At 42.0% G+C, this 27,529-nt stretch overlaps 1 protein-coding gene across 19 annotated transcripts in view; it reads left to right on the top strand.

Annotated features, from left to right (window-relative positions):
- PXK (PX domain containing serine/threonine kinase like) overlaps positions 1–27,529 on the top strand; it is a 74,959-nt gene that overhangs the window by 13,069 nt on the left and 34,361 nt on the right. For 17 of the 19 annotated variants that reach the window (XM_086697769.1, XM_086697786.1, XM_086697784.1 and 14 more), the window contains exons 2-4: positions 11,625–11,675; positions 13,587–13,634; positions 22,237–22,423. In XM_086697769.1, coding sequence (XP_086553895.1) covers positions 11,625–11,675; positions 13,587–13,634; positions 22,237–22,423 — 286 coding nt within the window. Of the gene's footprint in view, positions 1–975; positions 2,384–11,624; positions 11,676–13,586; positions 13,635–22,236; positions 22,424–27,529 lie in introns of those variants that run through there. The other 2 variants (XM_086697782.1, XM_086697783.1) reach the window with 2 other exon arrangements.

Here is a 27,529-nt window from a genome sequence, read left to right as displayed (position 1 = left end):
GTTCTGTGGAAACCAGTAGGGACTTTCCTGCCTTGATTCCCCGTAGTTTCAAGCTCCTCTCCCACCAAATATTTTACCACTCCTGATTCTAGTAGAATAATTAACTTATTTGACTTTCATCTTCTGTTTTTCCACTCTCTCCAGTACAGTAAAGATGCTGGTGAGTCATAAAATGACTGAAAGTTCCCTTGCCAAAGGAAAAAAAGATGATAGCTTGCATTTATCATTGATAACATACTGTGTCCTTATCTGAGCTCAGACAATTTCAATCCTTACCACTCAGGCTTCTTTATTTGAAAGTAGCATGTTTTAAATTACATGTGTAGCAAACCAAGGAACTTTTAGAAAAATTATTTTTCCTGATTAGGAAAGTAATATATGTGCTCATTGAGGATAACCTGAAAAATATGAAAAAAATAGCTAAGAGAATTTAAACCACACATAATTTCACTCCAGAGACAACTACCGTTAACATTTGTTATAGTTCTGTCTTCCTATCAATGTTATCACAGTTTTCTATCCTTTTTAAATATTTAACATTATAATGTACACCTTGCCCTGTGTAATGAAAATTTATTTTAATATACCCTTTTAAAGGCATGCAGATTCTTCCACTATATAGTTAAGCCATAAATAGCTTATCCATTGTCTTATTGCTAATATCTAGGCTCTTTAAGGGGAAGGCTTTTTACTTAGCCCCTTTAAAAGTGGGCAAATGGGCACCTGGGTGGCTCAGTCAGTTGAGTGTCTGACTTTTGATTTTGGCTCAGGTCATGATCTTAAAGTTTGTGGGATCGAACCCTGTGTCAGGCTCTGCGATGACAGCATGGAACCTGCTTCGGATTCTCTCTCTCCCTCTCTCTCTCTGCCCCTCCCCCACTTTCTCTCTCTGTCTTTCTCTCTCTGTCTCACAAATAAATTAATAAACATTAAAAAAAAAAAAGGCCTAGAAGGGGTGCCTGGGTGGCTCTGTCAGTGGCGCATGTGACTCTTGATCATGGGATTCTGGGTTCAAGCCCCACATTGGGTATAGAGATTACTTAAAATCTTAAAAATAAATAAATCTAAAAAAATAATAAAAGTGGGCATAGAAGGTGGGACAAGAGAGGCTGGAGTAATGGCATTCACTGTCAAAGATCAGAGACTGATAACATTGTTTCCTATGTTCAAAGAGAAGGGCTCCTTTATGCTGTTCCCTTGGTGCCCTTCACAGAGCTTTGGCCATCTCCTGTGCTTACTGAGTCCGGCCATGGTGTAGTCACCTGCACACACCTTATTATGCTTGCTATTTCTTAGCAGAAAAGAAAACTAAGTTACAAAGCCGGCCTCTGCTGGATGCTGTAAGTGTACAACCTCATCTAATATTTACTGCCATCCTGTTGGAAAGGTACGATTTTGTAGATAATAAACTGAGGCCCAGAGATGCAGCAAAGTTAGGTCACAAAACTAGTAAGGGCCATTTGGGCTTTGAATTGGGTCTCCGTGACTGGGAAGCCAGGCCCTTTCCCCTGGGAGACTAGTGGTTGTGGCATGGGGAAAGATGGGGGAGGAGCACACAGTGTGGCTAGTCATCAGTCGCATCAACCTCGAGAAGGACTCCAGCAGCCTGACTTTGGGGCAGTAGCACATGGGGGCAGGCAGAGAAGGGGCCCCAGGAGGAGGAACACTTCACTCCCAGCAAGTACTCAGGTCGTTACCAGCTTAGGGCGTGAGGGTTGAGGAGGGGGCCTCCCTCGGATACCAGAGCCCACATAAAAATCATTATTTCCAACCAGATCAGAGTTTGCGTGTTTTCTGTCTTTTCTAGCCAGTGAAATATGTGGTGATTAGTTCTCTGAGGTTATGTTCACTGCATCTGTTTCTACACTTTTAGGGCGTCGGCCCAAGAAATGTGAGGATTACTGGAGGTCATATTTCATTTTTAATTACTACTTAATTGAGCCCCGGATTTTTGAGTTTTTTTCCCCTTTGCTTTGACTTAAGATGGAATTCATGGGTTCCCATTTTAGCAAATTATGTAAATTTGCTTTGGTGCCATTTAAGGGTCATTGTACTATAGAATGCTATAGGAGCTGCTGTTTAAAATGTATCCATTCTGTAGTCATGTCTGAGGCCAAAAGGATTTTTGAGTGCTTCTTTGCAGTGTTTCTCCTTGCTGGAACATTAGCTGTCTTTGAAGTTGGGTGTGGCGAGCAGCTCCCCTTGCTGGGCAGGAGACTGTCCCGCAGAGGAGACCATGGACTTCAAAAGGCCTGGAGAAGGGAGAAGCATATGCTAAATAAGGCGGTGGCTCTCACTGCAGGCATCAAAGCAAATTTATGATGTGTTCCTTGTCCCTTCTGTGAACACAGAATAGAAACCAGAGAACTTGTTTTGCATAAAGGTAAAGCGCGCAGTTCTATGATTCAGTTAGATTTATTTATTTATTTATTTATTTATTTATTTATTTATTTATTTATTTAGAGAGCGCGCGCTTACACGCGCAAGTTGGGGAGGGGCAGAGAGAGAGAGTCCCAGGTAGGCTGTGCACTCTCAGCGCAGAGCCCAACATGGGGCTCCATCTCACAAACTGTGAGATCATGACTTGAGCTGAAATCAAGAGTCGGATGTCTAACTGACTGACCCACCCTGGTGCCCTGATTCAGTTAGATTTTAAATGAACTTTATTTCACTTGGTTGAAAAGGAGATACAGTTGGCTTCACTCACCTGCACAAATTTAGGTTAAGATAGTGGAGATTCATCAAATGCCTTTAAAAACCCTAATGCTTTCATTTGTTTTGGGGCAGGTTTTGCACATTATATAATAAAACAAAGGTACATTTCAGCACTGGAAATCTACAAATGAAACAATAAATAATGAATACTTAGCAGAGTAAGGAGTAATCATTAATTCTAAGTGAAATATTAAGAATTGTACGCAGCCAGGCAGGTGGCTGGTGAGCTGAGCAGAAGTCCTGCGACTGAGAATTTTCCCAGAAACCTGGCTGTCCCTTCAGGGTGATGTTGCCCTCTGCCCATGAGCTGCAGCTGTTGTGCTGTGTGATACCATGGGGTTGAATATTGAGTCCACTGAAGGGATAATAAATCAGGGCTTGGGAGATCCACAGAGACTTTCTTTTTTAAAAATATTTTTCTTTTTTATTATTTAAGGATAGTTGACATACAATGGTATATTAGTTGCAAGGGTACAACATAGTGATCCAACGTGTCTATACGTTACTTAGTGCTTATCAGGGTAAGCATAGTCATCATACGATGTTATTATAATATTATTGACTATAGTCCCTATACTGTACTTTTCATCTTTGTGACTTATAACTGGAAGTTTGTACGTCTTAATCTCCTTCACCTATTTGCCCATACCCACAGCCGCATGGAGATTTTCTTGAGCATGCTCTTTGACTTTTCCTTGATGTACATGCACGTGAAAAAGAGCAACATGCTTCTTCCTTCCCAAAGGAGCAATCAATCAGTTAACAAATGCCCACCAACTGGTATTTGCTGCACTTCTTATTGGCCTGACCTTGTGGTGGGTGCTGTTTGCAATACAAAGAAATGTGTGATCCTAGCCCTTGAAGAATTTAATTCAGTTGGAGAGATCCTCCCCCCCCCCCACCCCCATCTACCCGCCTTCCCCAGACACAGGTAGATATAGGACAAAAATAGCAGTAATGTGATTAAACAACCAACCTTCCCAGGTGTTGACCTGCGAAGAGGGGAGTAGATAGGGGTGTTTAGGGTACCCAGAGTCTGACTGAGTAGAGGAAGGTTTGAGTAGAAGGAACAGGTTAGGACACTGTGGTTAGCTGATAGCAGAACATGGAAGCTAGGCTAAGGAGTTGGGTTTTATTCTGTGGCCAGTGGAGCCTGAAAGGTTCCCGAGCAGGGAAAGGATAGTGTTGGATGTTTAGCGAGCTCACATGTGCTCAGCATTCTTTGCGGGCCTTCCTTTGAAGGGAAAGTGCCAGGAGGAAGCGGATTTGGGGATGAATACAGGGGAGCGATACGGCTAGTGGGTAGTGGAGACGTGGCCTCCTATCCCAGATCTATAACTTTCTAGTCAAGGCATTTATCCCTTCAGAGACTCATTGCCCCCAGCTGCAAAGTGAGGGTAATGGTTCTTCCTTACTTGTTTCAAAGGGCCATCTCCAGATGGTTCGATGGTTCTACCACTACAGGGCCCAGTGTGGGGACCCCCGCAGGGCTCAAGTTAGGTACATACTGTACCCTTGAAGAGGTGAGGAGGGTGGGGAAAGAGGAGGCTGTGAGGTTTGGTGGGTGCTTGGTTCATTAGTTTCCTTCCTCTCTTGAGAGGGTTTTTATTTTTGCAGTGTGAAGCTGCTTCCTATTTAAGAAGTTTTAGAACCATGGTTCTCACCCCTGGCTGCACATTACAATCACCCGGGAACTTTTAGGCCCTACTAATGCCTGTGCTTCCTCTCAGAGAAGCTAAATTAGAGTCTCTGGGAGGTAGGGCTGAACCATAGGTATGGTTTTTTGTTTGTTTGTTTGTTTAAGTTCTCTAGGTGATTTGGGGTGCCTGGGTGTCTCGGTTGAGTGTCCAACTCTTGATTGCAGCTCAGATCATGATCCCAAGGAGCCTGCTTGTGATTCTCTCTTTCCCTCCCTCCCTCCCTCTTTTCCTCCCTCCCTCTCTCCCTCTCCCCCAATGCTGTGCTGTCTCTCTCTCTCTAAAAAAAAAAAAAAAAATGGTGTAAGTTCTCTAGGTGATTTTAGAATGCAGCAAGCAGGGTTGGGACCCTCTGTTTCGGATATAGTGATGTGGGGACACTGACATGTAAAATACCTCCAAACAGCTGCCTTTGTCTCTCTGTGCTTTGAGTCTCTGAGTAAACCTGATTATCTATGCCAAAAGGGAAGGGAGAAGAATTAACTGGGTTAATCTGGTTTGAAGGTTTGCTGAAGTTTTGGTTTTAGCTCCTTTAACACTTTTTTTTTTTTTCAAAATGAACTGTGTTTATAGTCTCAGTAAGGTCATTTGGGGCCAGACAGATTCAAAATAAGTTTTCCTCCTCAGTGTTTCCTAAAATGTCATCCAACCAAGGCATCTTTGGATATCAGCTATTGTGCAGGGAAATAAATCTTCAATACTTTTTTGAGAACTCAGAAAACAAAATGCCAGTGGGGATGCTTGCTTGGAAAATGGCCTATGTAGGAAGCGTTAATCAACAGTTGTGGAACCAACAGCCCCAACCCTGCCCCTGCCCCCCTCAGGATAGGAGTCAATAGATCGACATCACTAGAAATGAACCACCTGAGTTCCACCAACTAGTGAGGACCCCCATCTTTCAGGGCTGCAGGAAAAACTCAGGGCACCCCCCCCCCCCCCCCGCCAGGTCACTGAGCACTGCTGGCCATGCCTGGCAGGTTGGAAGGTCTTGGGAATCAGGTATTTGGGTCACACTCCCAGTCAGCTGCTTCCTAGTTGTGCGACCTTGGACAGCTCACTTAATTTGTTGAGCTGGACTGAGATCTCCCCTCTAGGCAGCTGTGAGGATGGAATGAGAAGTATGGAGTAAGGGGCTTAGCAAGGTTCCTAGAACCAGATCGGTCCTCATTTTGTTACATCTCTCTTCTCTAACCTCACTTAAGTCAGAAATTACGTGGTCCTGATGCCTTTCCAGTTTGAAGAACTTCACACCAGACCACACTGACCAGCGCAATGCTCACATGCCAGGGCTTGACAAGGTAGCCACCCTGCCCCGCCAAGATAAAGGGTGTGGTATTGTGAGGAGGGGCAAGAAGAGGGCCCTTTGGGGGAAGTGGCAGCAGATGGCAGGGTTTGGTGGCAGGCCGAGATCTGTGTGACTCAGGGCCGCACCCCGCAGCTCCTAGCTCTCCCTTTGTTGCCTGATGGGCCTTGGCGGTTTATTGTCTCTTTTATACGTGCTGCAGTTTCCGTTCCACATCAGAGACGGTGGTAAAGATGGGAATGATTCACTGGAAGATTCTGGGCTGCTGACTCCAGCTCGGGAGGAGGAGGCCTGACTTCAAATGTTGGGTTTCTATTAGTCTCCAGGGCACTCTCCTCTCTGCTTTAATAAGAGCTACAGCCTGGTTGCAAGCAGTGGACAGCTGTGCTGTGTTTAGTTTACAAATTGGAGATTTGAGGTGAAAGTACTTCCTTTTGGTCAAGTGGATGGTGGTACCAGGCAAGCTAAAAAAATTCAAATGTTTTGTAGTTAGGGACCACCTTGTTTCACTAAAGTGGAATAAAAATATTTCTGAGCAGAGGCACCTGGCTGGCTCAGTCAGTAGAGCAACTCTTGATCTTGGGGTTGTGAGATCGAGCCCCAGACAGGGGGTAGAATTTACTTAAAAAAAATATGGATATATATATATATATATATATATATATATATACACACACACACACACACACACACACACATATATATACATATATATACACATATACACACACATATGCATATATATACATATATACATGTATACATATATATACATACATATATACATTTATATATACATATATACACACATATATATATATATTCTGAGCAAAATCACCTCATATTGCCCACTGTCTTTCTTTAAAAAAAAATTTTAACGTTTTATTTATTTTTGAGACAGGGAGAGACAGAACATGAACAGGGGAGGGTCAGAGAGAGGGAGACACAGAATCTGAAACAGGCTCCAGGCTCTGAGCTGTCAGCACAGAGCCCGACGTGGGGCTCGAACCCATGGACCACGAGATCATGACCTGAGCCAAAGTCGGCTGCTTAACCGACTGAGCCACCCAGGCACCCCACCCACTGTCTTTCTGTATCTATTACCACATGGCAGGTGGGACCTGGGGGCTACAGTGGAACCTGAATGTGCCTTAATGTGTTTTTACACAATGGGTGGTGCTTTGAGGCTGCCAGTAACTAAGCAAACTCTAGGTGGACATGTGTGTATTACAAATGGTGTTGTATGTGAGGTACCAGTGGGCCAGGGGCTATGGCCAAGGGCAGATGATGGCAGAAGTAACCCTAGCACCATCCTGCATCCCAGGCCTTCATGGACTGGGACTACTGGTTTATCAATACACCTGAATCCAGGCTTCTTGGCACTTCTTGGCACTATTGACATTTGGGGCCAGGTAGTCCTTGGGTGGGAGTGGGTGTGGGGGTGGGAGTAGGCTGTCCTGTACGTTGTAGGTGTTTAGTAGCATCTCTGACCTCTATCTACTAGATGCTAGTAGCACTCCCCCATCCCCTGCGACAACTAAAGATGTCGCTAGACATTGCTAAATGTCATTTGAGTCAGAAGAATCACCTTCTTTGGAGATCACGGACCTAAATATAAAGAATGTCTTGGCAGGAACATTAATGAGGATATCATTTTGGCTACCACAGTCTGACACCATGACCCAGGCATTATCTTTTAGTTATTGCTTCCCTTCTGCCAAATGCTTTTCCCAATCATTATTATGTGCCATTTTATAAACAAGTGTTTTTTAAAGACAATATAGTAATCTTAATCACAATAATAGACAAATTTATAGAGTATCAGTAAAGAGGCTTCAGGAATACCTTAGCGAGGATACTATTAGCCTGAGCTCACACTCTCTTTCTCAAAAATAAATAAATAAACTTAAGAAAAAAAATAAAGGCACATGGAAGACTAGAACACATAATTGTTACTGTCAATTTGAGGGAGAGGGAAGAGGAATAAAGGGCAGGGAACATATATAAAGGAGTACAATAGGAAGATGTTTGCCAGTTGAATGGTATATAACCTATTCTGGCACAAATATATGTTCAGGAAATTCTGAATTTTATTTGTTCTATTCTATTCTATTCTGTTCTATTTTATTCTACTCTTTAAGTAACTCTACCCTCAGTGTAGGTCTCAAGCTCCTGACCCCAAAATCAAGTATTTTGAGACATGTATTTAGAGACAAGATACACTTGTCACATATTTAGAGACACGTTTAAAAAAAAATCTAAATTGTGTTTCTTCAGAAGGAAGGAATGGAGGGGCGCGAGGCTGGCTTGGTTGTTGGAGCATGTGACCCTCCAACACATGTTGGAGCATGTGATCTTGGGTTTGTGAGTTCAATCTATCTCCATGTTGGGTGTGGAGATTGCTGAAAAATGGGATCTTAGAAGAAGAAGAAAGCAAGAAATGGGGTCAAACTGTACATTTCTTTTTTTTTTTAACATTTATTTATTATTTTTTTTAATGTTCATTTATTTTTGAGATAGAGAGCACAAGCTGGGGAGGGGCGGAGAGAGAGAGGGTGACAAAGGATCTGAAGCTGGCTATGTGCTGTCAGCAGAGAGCCCGATGGGGGGCTCGAGCTCATAAACTGTGAGATCATGTGCTGAGCTGAAGTCAGACACTTAACCAGCTGAGCCATCCAGACACCCCAGAACTGTATGTTCCTTGTTCAGACTTACACCCCAGCATGGAAGAAGCACAGGCACTGGAACACTGTGGGTGCTTAGTTGATGTTTGCAATTGGCAGCAACATCTTTGTAAAGCGCAGGTCTGAACTTCAAACTCAAAGAATATGAAGCAAGACATCGGTGTTTACTTAGCACCTACCAAGTGCCCAACATTGAACTGGAATTTTTAAAATTACTATTATTCCTCTGGTAAATCATAGTGAAATAATAAATGTTAGAAGTATTTTTGAGAATTAACGTTTTCCCTCAATTTTAGACCTGAAAAGAGCTTGCCTATGATGTAGTTGTTTGGAAGTATTCAGTTATATGTGCTAATTTCAGCTTTACTCTAAGAACGTTAAAAGCTCAGAAAATTTGCCAGTAAGACAATTCTGGAAAAAATGAAAATTTCCAAGCTAAAGGATTGATCCCCAAAATGTAAGAATGTCATATGGTTTCAGCATTTTCTCTTTATGTATTCAGAAATAATTGCATTAGCATGTTGCTTAAGAGATTTGTCACACCACACAAATAACTCTTAAAACATTTATTTTATATCCCCATATGAAACCAGCTAAACATAGATTCCAGATACACCGTTGATTCACTCATAATTGAGTGGATATTGTTGAATTACCATGTTTTATATATTCCTGAGAAGACAGGAATTTCTGCTATGTGAACTTCATCAACCTTTGCTAAATAAACAGAATGGAAATGAATGATAGTGTAATATGATCTGTCTTAAAATCCACTTACCAGGTTAACAATGCTTACTTGGCTTTGTTTTCTAAATAACCTATTTAAATGAAAATTAATTTGGTAGAAAGGATTTACCGAATACTGTGTTGATAAGCATTTGTTGAGTAGTGACTACAAGTAAATCATACCATCCAAGGATATTAAAATGATTCTGAATATTTGAGGAAAAAATGTTAACATTCTTTATATGATTTAATCTATACCTTCATCATGATTCCCTGTGTATATAAGCAGAAGGCTGGACTAGGTCTGTGTTTCCTGCTTACTTATTAGTAAGAATTACTGGGGAGGCTGTAAAAACATCTAATTCCTAGGTTTCTAGCCTAGAGATTCTGATTTAGTATGTCTGGTGCAAAGCCTGGGAATGTGTATTTTTAATACCCTCTCTTCTCCCTGCTCCGGAGCAGGGAGATAGATGTTAATAATCAGACCGGTCTGGGGGTCACTGGACCTGGAATGCCATCACTGCATCTCTATTCCACCTTTCACCTGTTTTCTTAATCATGGCCTTCTCTAGCTGACGAAGCATATAAAATGGAAACTCTGAACACTGAAACTCATGGATCTTAGTCTTCTTTTTTCTTTTTTTAAATTTATTTTGAGAGAGAAAGAGCACACATGGGAGGGGCAGAGAGAGACGGAGAGAGACAATCCTAGCAGGCTCCACTCTAACATGGCTCCAGTGTGGGGCAGGAACCTATGAACTTTGAGATCATGACTTGAGCCCTGAGCTGAAATCAAGAGTCAGATCTTAACCAACTGAGCCACCCAGGTGCCCCTGGATCTTGGTCTTCCGATTGCTACCACAGCTAGTTTTGAATGCCTAAGGTTAAACTTTTTATTTTAGATAATTGTGGATTTACATGCAGTTGTAAGAAATAATGCAGAGAGATCCCATGTATCCATTACCCAATTTGTTTCAATGGTAATGTGTTATAAAACTGTAGTACAGTATGGCAATCAGTACATTAGCATTGATACAGTCAAGATATCGATTTAAATATCTCTCATATCTTAGTGTGTTCAGGCTACTATAACAAAACACTATGAACTGTGCGGCTTATACACTACAGAAATTTATTTCTCACAGTTCTGGATGTTAGAAGTCTGATATCAGCGTGGTTGCCTTCTGGTGAGGGTCCTCTTCCTGGTTCATAGCTGACACCTTCTCAAAGTATCCTCATGGTGGAAGGAGCAAAGAACCCTTCTGGAGCCTCCTCGATATGGCACTAATCCCATTCATGAAGGCTTCACTCTCACAACCTAAGAACTTTCCTCAGGTCCTGTCTCTTAATACCATCATTTTGGGGGGCATTTCAACATGAATTTTGGGGGGACACAATCATTCAAACCATAGCACCTCACTTTCTATAGCCACACCTGCTTCCCTCCTCCACACACCCTACTACCCCAGCCTTAACTCTTAGCAGCCACTAATCTGTTCCCCATTTCTATAATTTTGTCATTTCATGAATGTTATATAAATGGAGTCATGTAGTTTATAATCTTTGGGGATTGGCTTTTTCACTCAGCATAACTCTGGCAGTTCATCCAAGTTGTGTGAACCACACCTTTTTGTTTCTAAGTGGTTTTCCATGATACAGATGTAACAAAGTTTAACCATTCCCCTGTTTAAGGACATTTGACTTTTTTTTCCTAATTTTGGACTGTTACTAATAAAGCTGCTCTGATCCTTCGTGTACAATCTATGTATGAACACAAATGTTCATTTCTCTCAGATAAATGCCCTGGAGTACAATTGCTTGGTCATATGATATTTGCACATTTAATCTTTCAAGAAACTGCTAAATTGTGTTCCAGAGTGACTGTGCCATTTTACATACCCACTGGCAATGCATGTGTGGTCCACTTTCTCTGGATCCTAGTCAGCATTTGGTATTATTTTTTGTGTGTTTGAGTCATTTTGGTTGGTGTATGGTAATATCTCATTCTGGTCTTAATATGCATCTACTTGATGACTAGTGATATTGAATATCTTTTCATGTACTTATTTGCCATCTATATATCCTCTTGAAAAGAATGTGTATTCTGCTGTTGTTGGATGGAGTGTCCAACAATGCTAATTAAATCTGCTGGTTTGATGTATTGTTGTGGTGTTGTTGAGTTCTATATTGTTGCTGGTTTTCTAATTGTTCTATCAATTGCTGAGAGAGGGGTATTGAAGTTTCCAACTATAATCATGGATTTGTCTATTTCTTCTTTCAGTTCCATCAGTTTGTACTAATTCTGGCGTTGGGTACATACACATTTAAGATTTCTATGTCTTGCTGGTGGATAACTGTTTTATCTTGATGTAATATCCTTCTCTGTCTCTAGTAATTTTCTTTGTTCTGAAGTGTACTTTATCTGATATTTCCACTTATATTTTTGATCCTCTGATTTGGGCATTTTATAACTGAGGCTCTTTCCCCCCTCTTTTTTAGGAATATATCATTCGGGTGCAAAGAGGAATTTCTGTAGAAAACAGCTGGCAGGTAAGCTTTTTTTTTTTTTTTTTTTTTTTCTTTTGTCATTAGAAAAATGTTTATATGTTTAAAAGTCTGACTCGGGGCATCTAAAAATCTGGAAAAACCAAAACATGGTTAAGTATGAATCCTGTTTCTTTTAGATATAAACCTTCAGCTTTAAGATAAGTATTATAATATAAAAGGCTTTTCTGTTTCCAGTTGTTTGGTTTAATTTGTGTATGATGTTACCACAGAGAGTATCTATGAATTTGTTCCCCAGTTTGGCCCAGAGTAGGATAGATAGATAGTAGGCAGATTCCTGGTTTTGTTCTTAGTAATTCACACTTCCTCCCCTGCAGCCATGGTGTGGGTGGGGAAGGTTAGAGTTAAGTCCATCAGGTAGAAAGGCTAGATAGCACCTTGGATATTGTACAGCTTGGACACTGCATTTCATGGACTCCCAAGTCTGCTCATGGGCAAATGCTAGTGCCAGTTCCCTCACTGTGTGTAGGTGAGGGTTACCTTACAGCCCCAGGGTCTGCTCTCCTCAGGGGTGGCCTCAGAAAGAAAAGAAAAAACTTCCTACCTAGAGCCGGGTGTCCTTTCTATGTCAGTTGACTTTCAGAGGGTGGCTGACTTCTGTATAGGGGCCATTTCTGTGCAGCCTAGTAGGTAATTATAATGACCCTCCTCCTCTCTCATCTACAAAAAAAATCTTACCTTGTGCTTCAGGCTTGAACTTTCTCTCACCCTAAGCAGTCTTGGACCACAGTGGCCCACACTTGATCTTTCCCCTTTGCCTGAAATTTCAAATGCTTTTTGTTTCAATAATTATAGTATTTAACATCTAGTGAGCATTTCTTCTAGGCACTGGTTCAAGCACATCGATTCACCTAACCTTTAAAAACAGTTCTATACGATTGTATTACCCCATTTTACATTCAAGAGGTAAGTAACTAGTCCAAGGTCATACGCAGATCAGTGACAGAACAGGGTTGGGATTTGCATATTCTCTGTGATTAACCGCTGTGCTACCTTTTGCTCCTTTGTATTTATCAGGGATGGCCTTGTATTTAACTCTCTGATGTATATTCAACAAGCAGGGCAACAGCCTTGTCCTACCAGAAGAATGAATCCTTGAGGCAGTTTTCTAGATGCAATGCATTAGAATCCTTGGGATACTTAACAGAAATGTAGACTCTTGGGCCCCACCCTGGACCTACTGCAAGAGATTCTCTGAGGGTGGAGTCCTAGATGATCAGCAGGTAATTCTGCTCACTAATATTTGAGAATCATCAATAAAAGTTGAAGTCATACCATTCAAAAGCAAAATAATTTCCTTGCCCAGAGCCTGAAGAACTAGTGGAATTTGATTCTGGCCCAAGCAATGGCATCAAGCAGAACTAAGAAAGAATGTATAGACAATGGAAGGTGGACGTCTGCTGGGAGGGAAATGCAGAGAATCTGGGAGAGGTATGGCCTCTCTGCCTGCAGATGCAGTCCTGTCTCTAGAATGGTGGGATCTTAACTGGGGGAAGTTTTATCCAGGGCAAGGATGAAATGGCCTCAAAGCTATCCATTTCCTTTTACTTTGATTTCATGTTCAGTAAAACTTTTTTGGGTAAATCATTAATTCATCTTTCCAGATGCCTGGTTAATGAGAAGGATATTGAAAGGACTATTCACTCTGAAAACAAAATCATTCTCTCTTACCTGTTGGCATCTTGTGTGTTTGGCTGGCATTAACCAGTTTTGTATGACCCGGCCAACTCTGGGTCTGTTTTCTGGGTCTGTCTAGTTAAGCAAGTTAAGCACCAGGTATGAGCCCTCCTACGCTTAGTGCAAATGCCTGAGCTCTAGAATGTCAATAAATATTAAATAAGGAAATGAAAAGAGATGGTCTTTGCCAAATGAAAACACCACTGTCTTGTCTTACAGATTGTGAGGAGATACAGTGACTTTGATTTGCTGAACAACAGCTTGCAGGTAAATATTTGAAAACACTAATGACACACGTTCATTGCTTGGGCTGTCTTAGAAATTAGTTGGAAATGACAATATCAGGAACAAGAAATCAGCAAATTTCCCTGGCAGAGGAGATAGACTTATACTTTAAACAGATGATGTGTGGCTCTAAAAATAAACTTTTGGTAACATGTGATTTATGATAGTCCCCTTGCAAGTGAGTACCTTTATGCAAGACTGCATCCTTACCACAGCCATGGATGCTGTGTATCATCTCCTTTGCACAGATTGGGAATGACTAACTAAATTGCTGGACTTGTTCACTTAGAGCTGGGACTGTCTCAGACTCTCTCCACTGAACTAGGCTGCATAGTCAGTTGCAGATCAATACTCAGCAGTAAATAGAGACTCAGTCTTTTTCAATGTAATTTTTTCTCTCTTTTTTTTTAATGTTTATTTTGAGAGGTAAAGAGCATGAGCAGGGTAGGTGCAGAGAGAGAGAGAGAGAGAGAGAGAGAGAATCCCAAGCAGGCTCTGTGCTGTCAGAGCAGAGCTGAACTTGGGACCCCATCCCATGAACTACGAGATATGACCTGAGCTGAAACCAAGAGTCACATGCTTAACCAACTGACTGAGCCACCCAGGTTCCCCGTAACTTTTTTCTCTTAAATACATGTTTCTAAATCCCTCTGGTTTAAATATTCCCACTTTGGTGGCCATAATGGACAGAGAAATGAGCTGCAGAGCCTTCTTCTGGAAACAGATGTGCTTGAAGGGTCCTAGAGGGGCTTAAGCACCGTAGTGAGTAGTGGCAATAGCACTCGTGTCTCCATTCAGCAGATTGGTCTTCAAGTGCCGTGGGTTACTGCAGACCATTGGGCTTGTGTCATATCTCAGATTTGATTGGTAATATAAATCTGAGCCAGAGCACGTGGCTTGTGACCAGCTCAGCTGGGAGGTGAAGCACTGCTCCCTTCATCGGTGAACGAGCCATCACATATTATTCTGAGTGACCTCTGATCCTGCCCACAAAAGTCAGTCACACTGCAGGCTGGCAGGGAGCAAAATGCTTCCTTTCCTTCAAAAGGCTGTGGTCATTGATAAGACTCTCGAAAGTAGCAAATGTAGTATCCAAACTTTACCATTATTTACAGCCCTGCTGAAAACATGAATGCTTAACTTTCTCTCTGGTAGAATTGGCCAGAGTTGTCTACAGACCTTTATGTAATTGGCAGATGGTTATGCATTTGCCAAATGCTGTCTTTTTAAATTTTAATTATAGTATGACCAATTTAAATCTCCAGATAAAATATTGGAAGAGATCAGATTCTACTCATTGATGGGTTTAATTGGTTTATGGATTTTTATAGCATAGCCTTTCCACTTAGACAAAAGCTGGGTCTGTGGTGGCACTGTAGATGAGGCACCGAAATGCAGTGTATTCCAACAGTGGATTTTCTCCACAAGTCTCTCTAGACATTTCCATGCAACATTTCCACCCTGGCATGAGCTTCTGGGAGCCAACTTTGGGCCTACTGTGTGTTTTCACCACAATGCACAAGTGAACCTTTGCCCAGTGATTTTCGTACAGTGTCATTCAGCCAGGAGTAAGTCTTATGGGAGGAAGGTTTCTGAACTTGAAATTGCCTAGGCCCAGCCCCCAAAAATGGGGATGGGAGGAAAGGGTTTTATCTCATATTTGTTCTTGCTTAGGGGATGTAAGGTTGAATCTCTATGACTATTCAATGATGGCCTTTTTAATATAATAGAATTTTATTTTTGCTTCAGTGTAATTTTCCCTTTTAAAATAGGCACTTTCAGTGTGCATTTTATTTCAAATGCAAATATCCACATGTATTGATGTTGGCTTATGCTGGGCAGGATATGGCCAGACATCATTTCAGTGGGAGGTTTTTCTAGATCCAAGTAAACAAACAGAAGAAAGTACACACAGCTTTTTGGCAAGAAAATAATTTCAAAACAACCTTCATAAAACAGACCAAAAAGACTCTCAAAACCACAGAATAAAACTGTGACTGTGATTTTTAGTGTCTGATTACCCTTCTGACGGATAAATGAGTTCCTGCTGAAGAAAGAGAAATATAATACACATATGTGGAGTTGTCTGACTCCAATAGGAAAAATGCCAAAATGAAAAAAAAAAACAGGATGTAAAATTATACATGCAATATAATATAATTACATGAAATGTTTAGAAAAAACGATTGGAGGGAAATATGCCAAACTATTAACAATGGTGATCCCCAGGTGGCAGGATTATGGCTTATGTTTTTTTTCTGGCTCTTTATATTGTTTTGACTTTCCAAGTTCTTTATAAACAAGCTCATATAAGCTATATAAGCAAAACATTTTTAAAAAGCTTCATTTCCCCAACTTTTTATAGTGAGCATATTTTGTGGTAATAGTGAAGAAGAATCACTACCTTATTTTTTTTTTAATGTTTATTTATTTTTGAAAGAGAGAGAGAGGGAGGTGCCTGGGTGGCTCAGTCGGTTAAACATCTAACTTCGGCTCAGGTCATGATCTCACAGTTGGTGGGTTCAAGCCCCACGTCAGGTTCTGTGCTGACAGCTCTGAGCCTGAAGCCTGTTTCAGATTCTGTGTCTCCCTCTCTCTTTGCCCCTCCTCCACTTGTGCTCTGTCTGTGTCTCAAAAATAAATAAACATTAAAATTTTTTTTTAAAAAAAGAGCACACAAGTGCACAGGGGAGGGGCAGAGATAGAGAGGGAGAGAGAGAATCCCAGGCAGGCTCTGCACTGTCAGCACAGAGTCCAACACGGGGCCACAACTCATGAACTGTGAGATCATGACCTGAGTCGAAATCAAGAGCTGGACGCTTAACTGACTGAGCTACTCAGGTGCCCCTCACTAGCTTCTTTTAAAGGCAACATCAAATTAGTAACCATCTAGGGAAACCACACACAACAACATAAAGGAAAGGAGCAGGAATTGAAATGATGGGAACTGAACCCAGATTGGGAAGGAGTCCAGACTCTGCTCCTTATGGCAGGGAGACCTTGGGTCAGTTATTTCCCCTCTCCATCCTCACTGTCCCCATCTGAAACAAGGGGTTGAACCAGATGACTTCTCAGGTCTGTGGTAGCATAAATGTTTTGTGATTTGAATTTTACTTCCCACTGTTGACATAGGAGAGAGAGAGACTCTACTGTGTTCCCTGGTGGAGGGGGTTGGGGGGAGTGTTGGGACAAGTTAAGAGTCTGTTGAGAGCTCAGAACTCCCTAGAACACTCACTGGAATATGATTGAAGGCAATTTGCAGACCACTGAGATCTGATATTGAAAGTGAGAAATTGACAGATTCAAAGTTTGAAGGTCACTCCTCCAGACAAAAGCTAGTTTTGTTAAAATTGCCACATAGTTTGTCATATAATTTGGAGACTTCTACTTATGGGCCAGATTATGGGCTCTAGACTTCCCTTTGGTGATCATTCCCCCTTGGCCTTGTCACTCTGCAGGTGTTATGGATGGAACTTTGGGGACTTCTCCACTGGCTTTCTTTCTTTTTTTTTATTCTAAATTTATTTATTTATTTTGAAAGAGAGCACAAGCAGGGGAGGGACACAGAGAGAGGATCCCAAGCAGACTCCGTGCTGCTAGCACAGAGCCCAACAGAGGGCCCGAACCCACAAACTATGGGATCATGACCTGAGCCGAAATCAAGAGTTGGATGCTCAACTGACTGAGCCACCCAGGCGCCCCTCTACTGGCTTTCTTGTTCTCTTCCCCATATACAAGAAACTCAAGAATTAAATGCATAGGGCACGTTAAAGAGGAAAGCTATCGAAAATGGGATGGTGAAGTGTCATGGCTTGAAGCTATCAATGTTGGAGGCGTGTAGGAAATCACTAGATTAGTGACTCAGTTGCTCTCTGTGCTAGTACTCTCTTTCCCTCCCTTTTTAATTTTTATATTTTAGAGAGAGAGAGCATATGCAAGCAGAGGGGCTGGGGGAGTGGTGGAAAGAGGGAGAATCCTAAGGAGGCTCTATGCCCAGCACGGAGCCCGATGCGGGGCTCAATCCCACGACCCTGGAATTATGACCTGAGCTGAAATCAAGAGTCAGATGCTCAACCAACTGAGCTACCTAGGCACCTCTCTTTCCCTTCCTTCTAATGAGTCATTGGACTTCTAAATTTTATATTCTGTAATTGTCAAGCATTTTAGAAATCCTGGGAGAAAGCTGAAAGACAAATAAGTGTCTCTTGAATGCTAATCTTTTTTGAAAGGCAAGATTTTAAAATAACACACATATTGCATACTTCTAATGCTTGTAGAAATAGTTATTGTGAGATGTTAAGGAAGAGTAGGAAAAAACCTCTAGTCTATCCAGCAGACTGGCATAGCAGGGATACTGTAATTCCAACTGTTGGCAAATAACACTTTGTTTCATCTGATGATTTGGAAGAGCTGATGGGATGTCTGGGGCAGATCAATACATTTTCTTTCCTAAAATGAAATTAAGCTTGAACAAATAGATTGGTGGAAGCTTGAAGGCCAAAAAGTTCAAAACAAATACTTTATCAAACTCATTTTCATATCCCCACCATGAATGAAAAATAGCCCTGTTGGTGTTTGAATCTGATGATGTCAGATGTGACTCTTCCTGTCATGAGTCATGTGGGATTCAGCTGGATAGATGTTGGGCAGGTAGTGCAAGGGAAGGGGCAGATATTGGTTTATGGTAATTTTTAAGAATCCTTGCTGTATATATGGTCAGCTTTATAAGCAAGAGTTTTTCTTTTTTTTTAATTGAAAAAAATAGTAAATGAGAAATGTAAACATTTCATAGTATAGAAAGCATTGGTTGTCCAACCCAATCTGAGTTAGCTGTTCTCAAGGTGGTAGTGGCAGTCCTTTTAGACATTTTTTTGGTGCATGCATAATCCATATCCCTGGACTTACACATGCACACACACACACGCACGCACACATACACACGCTGTTGAGATTATATTCTGCAACTTAATAAAAGTTTTTAAAAGAAAAAGTTATGTTTTTAGTAGTACCTTTGATTATATTACTCAATGCTCTAGAACAAAAATAATAATAACAGTAATAATAAGGTGATTCACTTGGATGTGTACTAGCTGAGTGATGTGCTTTCTTCTTAAGTATGTTTTAATAAAGAAACTGCTATTAGGTAAAGCTGAATTGTATGAATGAGGAAAATGACCTGAAATTTATATGTCTTAGCTGGCAGCTAATTATGCCATGATAGAAAATTCATTCTAAGTATGCTCTGACACATTTTCATAATTATGTTGGAGAAATAGGCAATTTATGATTGTCAGTCAACCTTTTCATCTTGTCCAATATCAAGTTCAAGGTCTTCAGTGTTGTTTGAAAAATACACAGGCTAAGTTAGGTTTGCCCACATGGGTGGTTTACATTGCATCCTTGTCTGAATTCAAGATGCTCTTCTCTTTAGACTTTCCCCTCAATCAATATGCATGTCACTTGGGCTGCTCTAATCTAAGCACAAGTGTAGAATACCACTGCTCTTTGAAAGTGATTTTGCTCATTAAATTAAGATACCAATGTGATGCTTTGTTAAGTTTCAAAAATAGACTTAATGGGGCACCTGGGTGGCTCAGTTGGTTAAGTGCCCAACTTCAGCTCAGGTCATGATCTCACGGCTCATGAGTTCAAACTTCACATCAGGCTCTGTGCTGACAGCTCAGAGCCTGATGCCTGCTTCAGATTCTGTCTCCTTGCGCCACCCCCACCCTCACCCCTAACCCCAACCCCACGTGTGCTCTGTCTCTCTCTCTCTCAAAAATAAATAAACGTTAAAAAATAAAATAAAAAATAGACTTGTAAAGTTTTAAGGGATCTGGAAAATGATAGATTGAGCACCTATATTTACTTTTCCTTCCTTCTGAAGCCACTCTAAAACAGCAGTAAGTTGATCTTACACACACACACACACACACACACACACACACACACACAGTCAAGGACAAATAGAATAGGAAAGGATAAAGCTACAACAAAACATTTGAAGCTGAAAATCCAGTGGATGAGAGCTAATTAAGTAGATATGGGAAGGCAGAATTCTGAGCTGGGAGGCAGATGGATAACCTCATTGTGTCTCAGTTTACACCGCAGAACCTCCAAAAGGTTTAGCACAAGGTGCTGCCTCCAGTGGGGGGCAAGGTCAAGCTGAAATCAGAAGTTGAGAGTATGTTTAAGAAACAGATCTCCAGGGGCGCCTGGGTGGCGCAGTCGGTTAAGCGTCCGACTTCAGCCAGGTCACGATCTCGCGGTCTGTGAGTTCGAGCCCCGTGTCGGGCTCTGGGCTGATGGCTCAGAGCCTGGAGCCTGTTTCCGATTCTGTGTCTCCCTCTCTCTCTGCCCCTCGCCCGTTCATGCTCTGTCTCTCTCTGTCCCAAAAATAAATAAATGTTGAAAAAAAAAATTAAAAAAAAAAAAAAAAAAAGAAACAGATCTCCAGATCTTCCCCCATCTAGCAACTTACACCTGCTGCCCTTCTCCCTCCAGCAGAAGATTGGAAGTTTATTATCTGGAAAGGGTAGAACATTGGACTGGGGGATGCAGGCACAGTTAAAATAATTACACAGTACATGTCAGCACTGCCTCTCACCCCCAACTTTGCCCCCTTCCAAAAACCTTCTTCCTTTTAGCTCACAGAACATTACTGGTCAGACCTAGACCCTCCAGGCAGGGGATTGGAAGATTTAGGAGGAGGGGGATCTGCCCAACCTAAGAAGAAAGAATTAAAGGTATGGAGATCACAGGTTCTCCCAATGAAACAGCTGAATGAGGTCACGTGCTAAAATAAAGCCCACAGCAGTTAAGTCCCAGCCACTCACTGAGCCCTTCTAGTCAGCTTTTGTTGCTGTGCTCTTCAGTATGAGCAGGCATCCCAGGATTGCCAGGTTCCTAAGGAACACTTTTAACTTGAAAGATAACAATGAAAACAAACAGGAAAAAAAGAAAAAAAAACTTTTGGAAGCAGAATATATACAGCAAGAGGAACATTACAGCTACTTCAGAAAAAAAATTATTTTTTATAATCTCAGAGAGATAAGAAATTGCATTATATTCAGGATACTGTTAAAAAAAAGAGTACTTAAAAAAAGATAATAGTAGAAATGAAAACTCTTTAGAAGAGCCGCAAGATACAGGAAATATCCCCCAAAATTTGTTCAGTAGGGAAAAAAAAGGTTGTTTAACAAAAGTGGAAAATAGGAGTGAAGAGATAAGAATAGAGGACCAGTCCAGAATGTCTAACACTGGAATAAGAGTTCCAGAAAAAGAAAGCAAAGGGCATGGAGGGGAAGAAATAATGACCTAATACAAGAAAATACCAAAGATATTCATAAGGATATTCGTTTCCAGATAGAAAGGGCTACATACTCAGCACAGAGGCTAGAAATAGACCTGCAGAGAGGCACGTGCATGTCACAAACTGAAGGCAAAGAGAAAAGCCTAAAAGCTTCCAGGGAAACAAAACAAAACAAAACAAAAATGGCAGCAAGAATCTACTGTTAACAGCAGCACTGGAAGCTAGAAGACAATGAAGTAGTTCTTAGAAATCCTGAAGAACAAATATTTCCAACTTAGAATTCCACATCAAGATTCTCTGTCATTCAAGTGTGAGGGTAGTATAAAGACATTTATACATGCAACTTTTCCAAAATAATTGACCTCTGCAGCACCATTTTTAGGAAGCTGACGGAGAGTATCTCCACCAAAAATCAGGGATTCTCTACAAAAAAAGAAGGTATGGATATAGTAATGGGGTTCACGGGAGAAAGGCAAAAGCATCCCTAGCATGATGTCCCAGGATGCCAGTTCTGCAGCAGAAGTGGGGACCACCAGTCCTGCCTGGAGCAGGGACTCTTCAAGAAGATGAATTGATGCATTTTTGTATCTGAGTATGTTGAGAAGATGCTTAGATGGAGAGCTTGGAGTTGAATAGAAAACTAAAACAAACAAACAAACAAACAAACAAACAGAAATGACCAGTTGATAAAAAGGAATAGTAAGCATGGCTCTCTGGCTCAGAGGTGAATATCACTTAACCTAAAGTAAGCAGAGATATTGCACTAAGTAAAAATTATAACTATATTGGAGGGATTAGGAATAGGTTGTGCAGGGGATGAGATTAGGATTGTGAAAGAGAACTTAATCCATAATGGGAAATTAATAGATAATGCCTAAAAATGAAAATTCCTAGTGAATGTTCCCCTGTACCAAAAAGATTGGCTCAGAGAATTGGATGCGGCTGTCTCGGGGAACGGGGAATGGCTAGGTCACCTGTTGGCAGAGGTATTTGTCAGGGGAGAGTGTCATGGGACTGCTAACAATAAAAAAAACTATTTGACTCGAAATTACATTCATGTATATGTTTGGTAAAAAGAAAACACTTTTTTTTAAGTTTTAAAGTTCCTATGGTTAATATAGCATTTTATCAATTCTCAGTTGAAGTTTTTCACATTTTATCATCCCTCTGAAATTAGGATACATCTTAATGAAATATGGCGGCTCAGGATTCTGATATTGCGTCTTCTTTGGGTATGGCATGAGTATAATACTTTTTCTCTTTTAATTAAAGATTGCAGGCCTAAGTCTACCTCTTCCTCCCAAAAAATTGATTGGTAACATGGATCGTGAATTCATAGCTGAGAGGCAGAAAGGTCTTCAGAACTATCTCAACGTTATCACCACAAATCATGTCTTGTCTAATTGTGAGCTGGTTAAGAAGTTTTTAGATCCAAACAACTATTCCGCAAACTACACTGGTAAGCAAAGGGGTCTCCGAGCTACGGTTGCATGACTAAAGAGGCACTGTTCTTTGCTGGAGAAGACATGTGGGAGAAACTCTCCTTCCAAACGGGGACACGTGTACATTTGTTATAGGGCATTATTCCTTTACTAATACTTGCCTGATTGTAATTTACTGTAAGAGTATAAGAAGAAAATAATTACTTCTAAAATGTGTGTAATGTGTGCACAGAAGAATATGAAAGAGAAGTTATTGTGTGTGTGTACTTGGAGTCTTTTATTATCTTCCCTGGCAGAACAGAAAGTAAATAATCCACAATAACCTAATTTGATTTTTAATTTGGCTCTCCTTTCGTACTTACAGTATATAGCATGTCTACTTTCCTGGGAATTACTTTATTTTTTTTAAAGTTTATTTATTTTATTTTGAGAGAGAGTGTGCTCAAGTAAGGGAGGGGCAGAAAGAGGGAGGTAGAGGATCCCAAGCAGGTTCTGCACCGTCAGCACAGAGCCCGATGGGTGGCTCGAACCCGTGAACCGTGAGATCATGACCTGAGCTGAAGTCGGATGCTTAACTGACTGAGCCAGTCAGTCAGGCGCCCTATCTGGGAATTACTTTAAACTGAGTGGTTCAGAAGGGTCCTCTCTGTGTCTTCCCAGTTGTTCCCAGAGACCCGCTCAGTGCAAAGCCTAAGGAGCTCTTCCAAATTTTCCCCAAATCAACCAGGGGACTGAGGTGGAGAGGGTGCCAGTTATACACAAAGCTAACGTCAATAACCTAAGCCTGTTGTCAGCAGAAGGAGTGATTAAATATTCAATATGCCTTGGGGTGGCCTTGAAGAGACCCATGGAAACTGTTGTAGAACCGAGCCAGAAACTAGAATTTGACTGAGCTGTTAAAGCTGACCCATGCTTAGAGTCTCAATGGAACTCTGGGTATTTTTAATAAGCTGATTTCCTTGCTAAGAGAATAGATTGTTCACACATTACATTTCATGTCCTCAAGACACTGCTTTTGAAGTCATTAGAAGGAGGCACTTTTATTACTGTTTCAGAGAGAGGGAAATAGAGGGCTGCCTGTCAGGTACCAAACTTTTCTACATAATAAACTCAATCCAGGGAGCTTTAAAAAAAATCCCGATGCCTAGGCTGCCCTCATGCCAATTAAATCAAAATCTCTACAGATGGGGGTGGGGGCTCCTGGTTTGGAAAGCTCCCTAAGAAATTCCAATATGCAGCTGAGTTTGAAAACCACAGCCCTTGGGCCTTGCTACTCACAGTTTGGTCCTCTGACCCACAGCACTGGCATCACTGGGAGCTTGTCAGAAATGCTGAATTCAGGCCCCATGCCAAACCTACAGATCAGGATCTGATTTTAACAAGGGCCCCAGGTTATTTGCATGCACATTAAAGTCTGAGAAGCCTCTGATGTACCTTCTTTCTTCTCATGGAAGTACCTGCAGAGGTAAAAATGCCTTTCTAGAATGCAGCCAATAAAGGAAAGTTTAGTTCAAACTCACGTTTACTCTAAGTTACAAAATTGAGCATTAAGTTATTACAAGGCTTTTATTCTTCCCCCAGTTGTTTTTTGGTTCATACAGGAGAAAAGACATCACAGGATGGGGCTCCCAGGACAGCTTAGATTCTTTCAGTGTGGCATCTTTCATGGCTTTCAGTTACCATGCTTCACCTCGATTATTCCCAAAATTGTCAGATGGCAAACCATCTGGATTGACTGCTATCAAATCAGCCTTCACCTAGCCCCGTTCATTGGTTTGTCTACTTAGTTCCTGAGTGTCTGCTAATGTGCTCCTGAGGGCAAGCATCAAGGTGCAGTGCCTACATGATGATGCCGTTCATCCCATAGGCTCTCACTGTCTGCTCTGCCTGTGCTGTGTGCTGGGTGCAGGTCCGGGTGTCGGGGATGCAGGTGCAAGGAAGATGCACTCCCTACAAGCAGGGAGCTTGTACCAGGAGTACATTGAATTACCTGGGGTCAGAGCTAGAAAAGATTTGGAGCAGGCATGTCAAGACCAACCCTTTCATTTCATAGATGAGAGATCACCTGAGAGGAAAGGCCTTACCTAGGGCTGCACATTCGTATGACTGTACAAGCATACAATGTCTGTTTTCCAGTTAAGATGCTGCTTTGCCCCTGGAAGATGATCTGATCCCTGTATTTCCTACTACTGTACCCCTCACATGCTACTGTTTTTCTTGATCTTTCTCCTTTCCCCCTGTATGGCAGAACAGTCAGGAGTCCAAAGCATATGTGGGCAGAGGTATAATAAGGTTGCCAGAGACTCCCACCGGAACCCAAGTGCTCAAGAAGGCGGCACAGTCCTGGAATGAAACAGTAGGGGATGGAGGCTGTTTGCAGAGCATATGCTGATTTATTGCCCCTTTTGAATGAAACTGTCAGAACTTGTCTTGTCTCTAGGCTGACCCACTAGCAGCCTCGAAAGGGAAGCCCAGGCAGCCTCCTCTATACCAGCTTGGCAGCCAGTCCCTGGAAAGCCAAGTGGACTGGTCCAGGCTTCCTGAAACTCAAAGCATGGCCTGTGGTTCCTGAGGACACTCTGCATACCTCCACCATGTGGCACCTCTCAAAGCAGGGCCACTTCCCCCTTTCATTTGGGTAGTGTCTCCACCTCTTATCCTTTTCCAAATGGTCTGTGGTCACCACCCCTTTCCACTTCAGGATGTGCATGCTGCATTCATGTGGCCAAAGTCACCAACGCCACTCTTGCTGTCTCTTGCTCTGAGGTTGAAGATGCCTTGTTGGAGTGGGGACTCTGATGCCACAACAGTGTCCAGGTGGTAGGTAACTAGGAGCTTCAGGGCACCAGCGGCTGCTCCTCTCTCGCTGGGTCTCCAGCCTAGGATTGCTGATCTTTTCCTTCTTTTCCTGGTGTTCTCCAGATGACCAAGGAAATACAGGTCCTTAGTGCTCTTGTGGGGGAGTTATGAGATGTCCATTTGTATTTTGTTTCAGTTTTTTTTTAAGTTTATTTAATTTTTGACAGAGAAAGTGTGAGTAGGGGAGGGGCAGAGAGTGAGGGAAAGAAAATCCCAAGCAGGTTCCACACTGTCAGTGCAGAGCCTAATGCAGGGCTTGAACCCATGAACTGTGAGATCATGACCTGAGCCAAAATTGGACACTTAACCATCTGAGCCACCAAGGTGCCCCTGTTGACTTTTTATTTAAATTCCAAAGGTGTCCATTTGTGTTACTACCAAGTCTAATTGAGGGCCAGCCAATGTATAGGGAAAACAGGTGTTTCCCAGTCACTAGGGGCTTGTATTGGAAAACGCACACACACATGCCCCACGCCACACAAACCTCACCTTATTCATCTAACAAGATGCTTCTTTTCTTTCTTTCTTTCTTTCTTTCTTTCTTTCTTTCTTTCTTTCTTTCTTTCTTTCTTTCTTTCTTTCTTTCTTTTTCTTTCTTTCTTTCTTTCTTTCTTTCTTTCTTTCTTTCTTTCTTTCTTTCTTTCTTTCTTTCCTCTTTCTTTTTTCTTTCTTTCTTTTCTCTTTTTTTTTCTTTTTTTCTTTTTTTTTAAAAAAAATTTTTTTTTTAACGTTTATTTATTTTTTTGGGACAGAGAGAGACAGAGCATGAACGGGGGAGGGGCAGAGAGAGAGGGAGACACAGAATCAGAAACAGGCTCCAGGCTCTGAGCCATCAGCCCAGAGCCCGACGTGGGGCTCGAACTCACGGACCGCGAGATCCTGACCTGGCTGAAGTCGGACGCTTAACCGACTGCGCCACCCAGGCGCCCCTCTCTTTTTTCTTTCTTGCTTTTCTCTTTCTTTTTTGTTTTTCTTTCTTTCTTGCTTTCTTCCTCCCTCCCTTCCTTCCTTCCTCCCTCCCTCCCTCCCTCCCTTCCTCCCTCTCTCTCTCTCTCTCTTTCTTTCTTTCTCTCTCTCTCTCTCTCTCTCTCTCTCTCTCTCTCTTATGCTTCTATCATTTAAAAACCTGTCTGAGTGGCTCAGTGAGTTAAGCATCTAAGTTCAGCTCAGGTCATGATTGCGAGTTTGAGCCCCGTGTAGGGTGCCTGGAACCTGCTTTGAATTCTGTGTCTCTCTCTCTCTGCCCCTTCCTTTCTTGTGCTTTGTCTCTGTCTCTCTCTCAAAAATAAATAAACATTAAAAAACATTTTTTAAAGCCTCAGTGCAGTGTAGCCATCTTCCTGCTTCAGACCTCAAACCTCCTCAGAATAGGGGATTTTTAATGTCCATTTTTAATGTCCATGCAAAAGTCACTTGTACCAGAGATGAGGAGCTTGGATCCCGATGACAGCTTTGTAGCATTTCCCCTCTGTGAACCTCAGGTCCTGATCTATAAAACAAGAAGAGGGGAAAGGGGAGTGGACAGGAAGTGGACAGGCCCTCTTCTACCCAGGAACCCTGTGAGTAGGTCAGGCAGTAGTGGGCCCAAGTGGGGGTGTGGATTGTGTTCAGAACGAGAGCAGGATGCTTTGGGAGGTTGTAGGCCGCAGTCCGCTGTGCAGACCTCCACACATCTACTCCTGCTGTAGACCTCCTCTACTACTCCTGCTGTAGTAGATGGGGGATCTGGAGCCCAGCTGCTGGGCTGGAGGAGGCTGTTCCCTATAGTCATCATGGAGCTGGGATCTAGGAGCTCAGAGATTGCACATACTGGGGGCAACTGGTATATTCTGAGCTGAGAAGTCAGAGCTCTGTGGGAAGCACAGGATGGGCCTGAAGGCATTGCTGTGTATTTCCTGCCTGGGGCTGGTTTATCAGCATTTCCTGAGCATGCAGTTTTTCCCCAGGTGTCAGTCAGTGTTCAAGAAATAAGAGAGCAGATGCCTTTCGTTTCGTGGATTTAGCGTTCTAATGGGAGAGAGCATCCACATCCATTGAACACATGTTGAACTCTTAGTTCTTGCTTTATGGAATATTTATTGAGTGCCTACTCTGTGTCAGGTGCTACAAATACAGCAGTGAGCAAAATATAGTCCCCTACCCGCACCCCAAGGCACTTCAGCAGGGAGATTGACAGGTGAACGCTGTGGCAGATGTAGACATGGAGCAGCACCTTGAGGGTAGGGGTGGAGGGGCAGATGATCCAGATCTGAAGGTGGAGGAAG

The sequence above is a fragment of the Puma concolor genome, chromosome A2 (genome assembly GCF_028749965.1).
Source record: "Puma concolor isolate L17-30 chromosome A2, mPumCon1.1.hap2, whole genome shotgun sequence".
Classification (NCBI taxonomy): Eukaryota; Metazoa; Chordata; class Mammalia; order Carnivora; family Felidae; genus Puma; species Puma concolor.
This window is presented reverse-complemented; position numbering and strand designations above follow the sequence as displayed.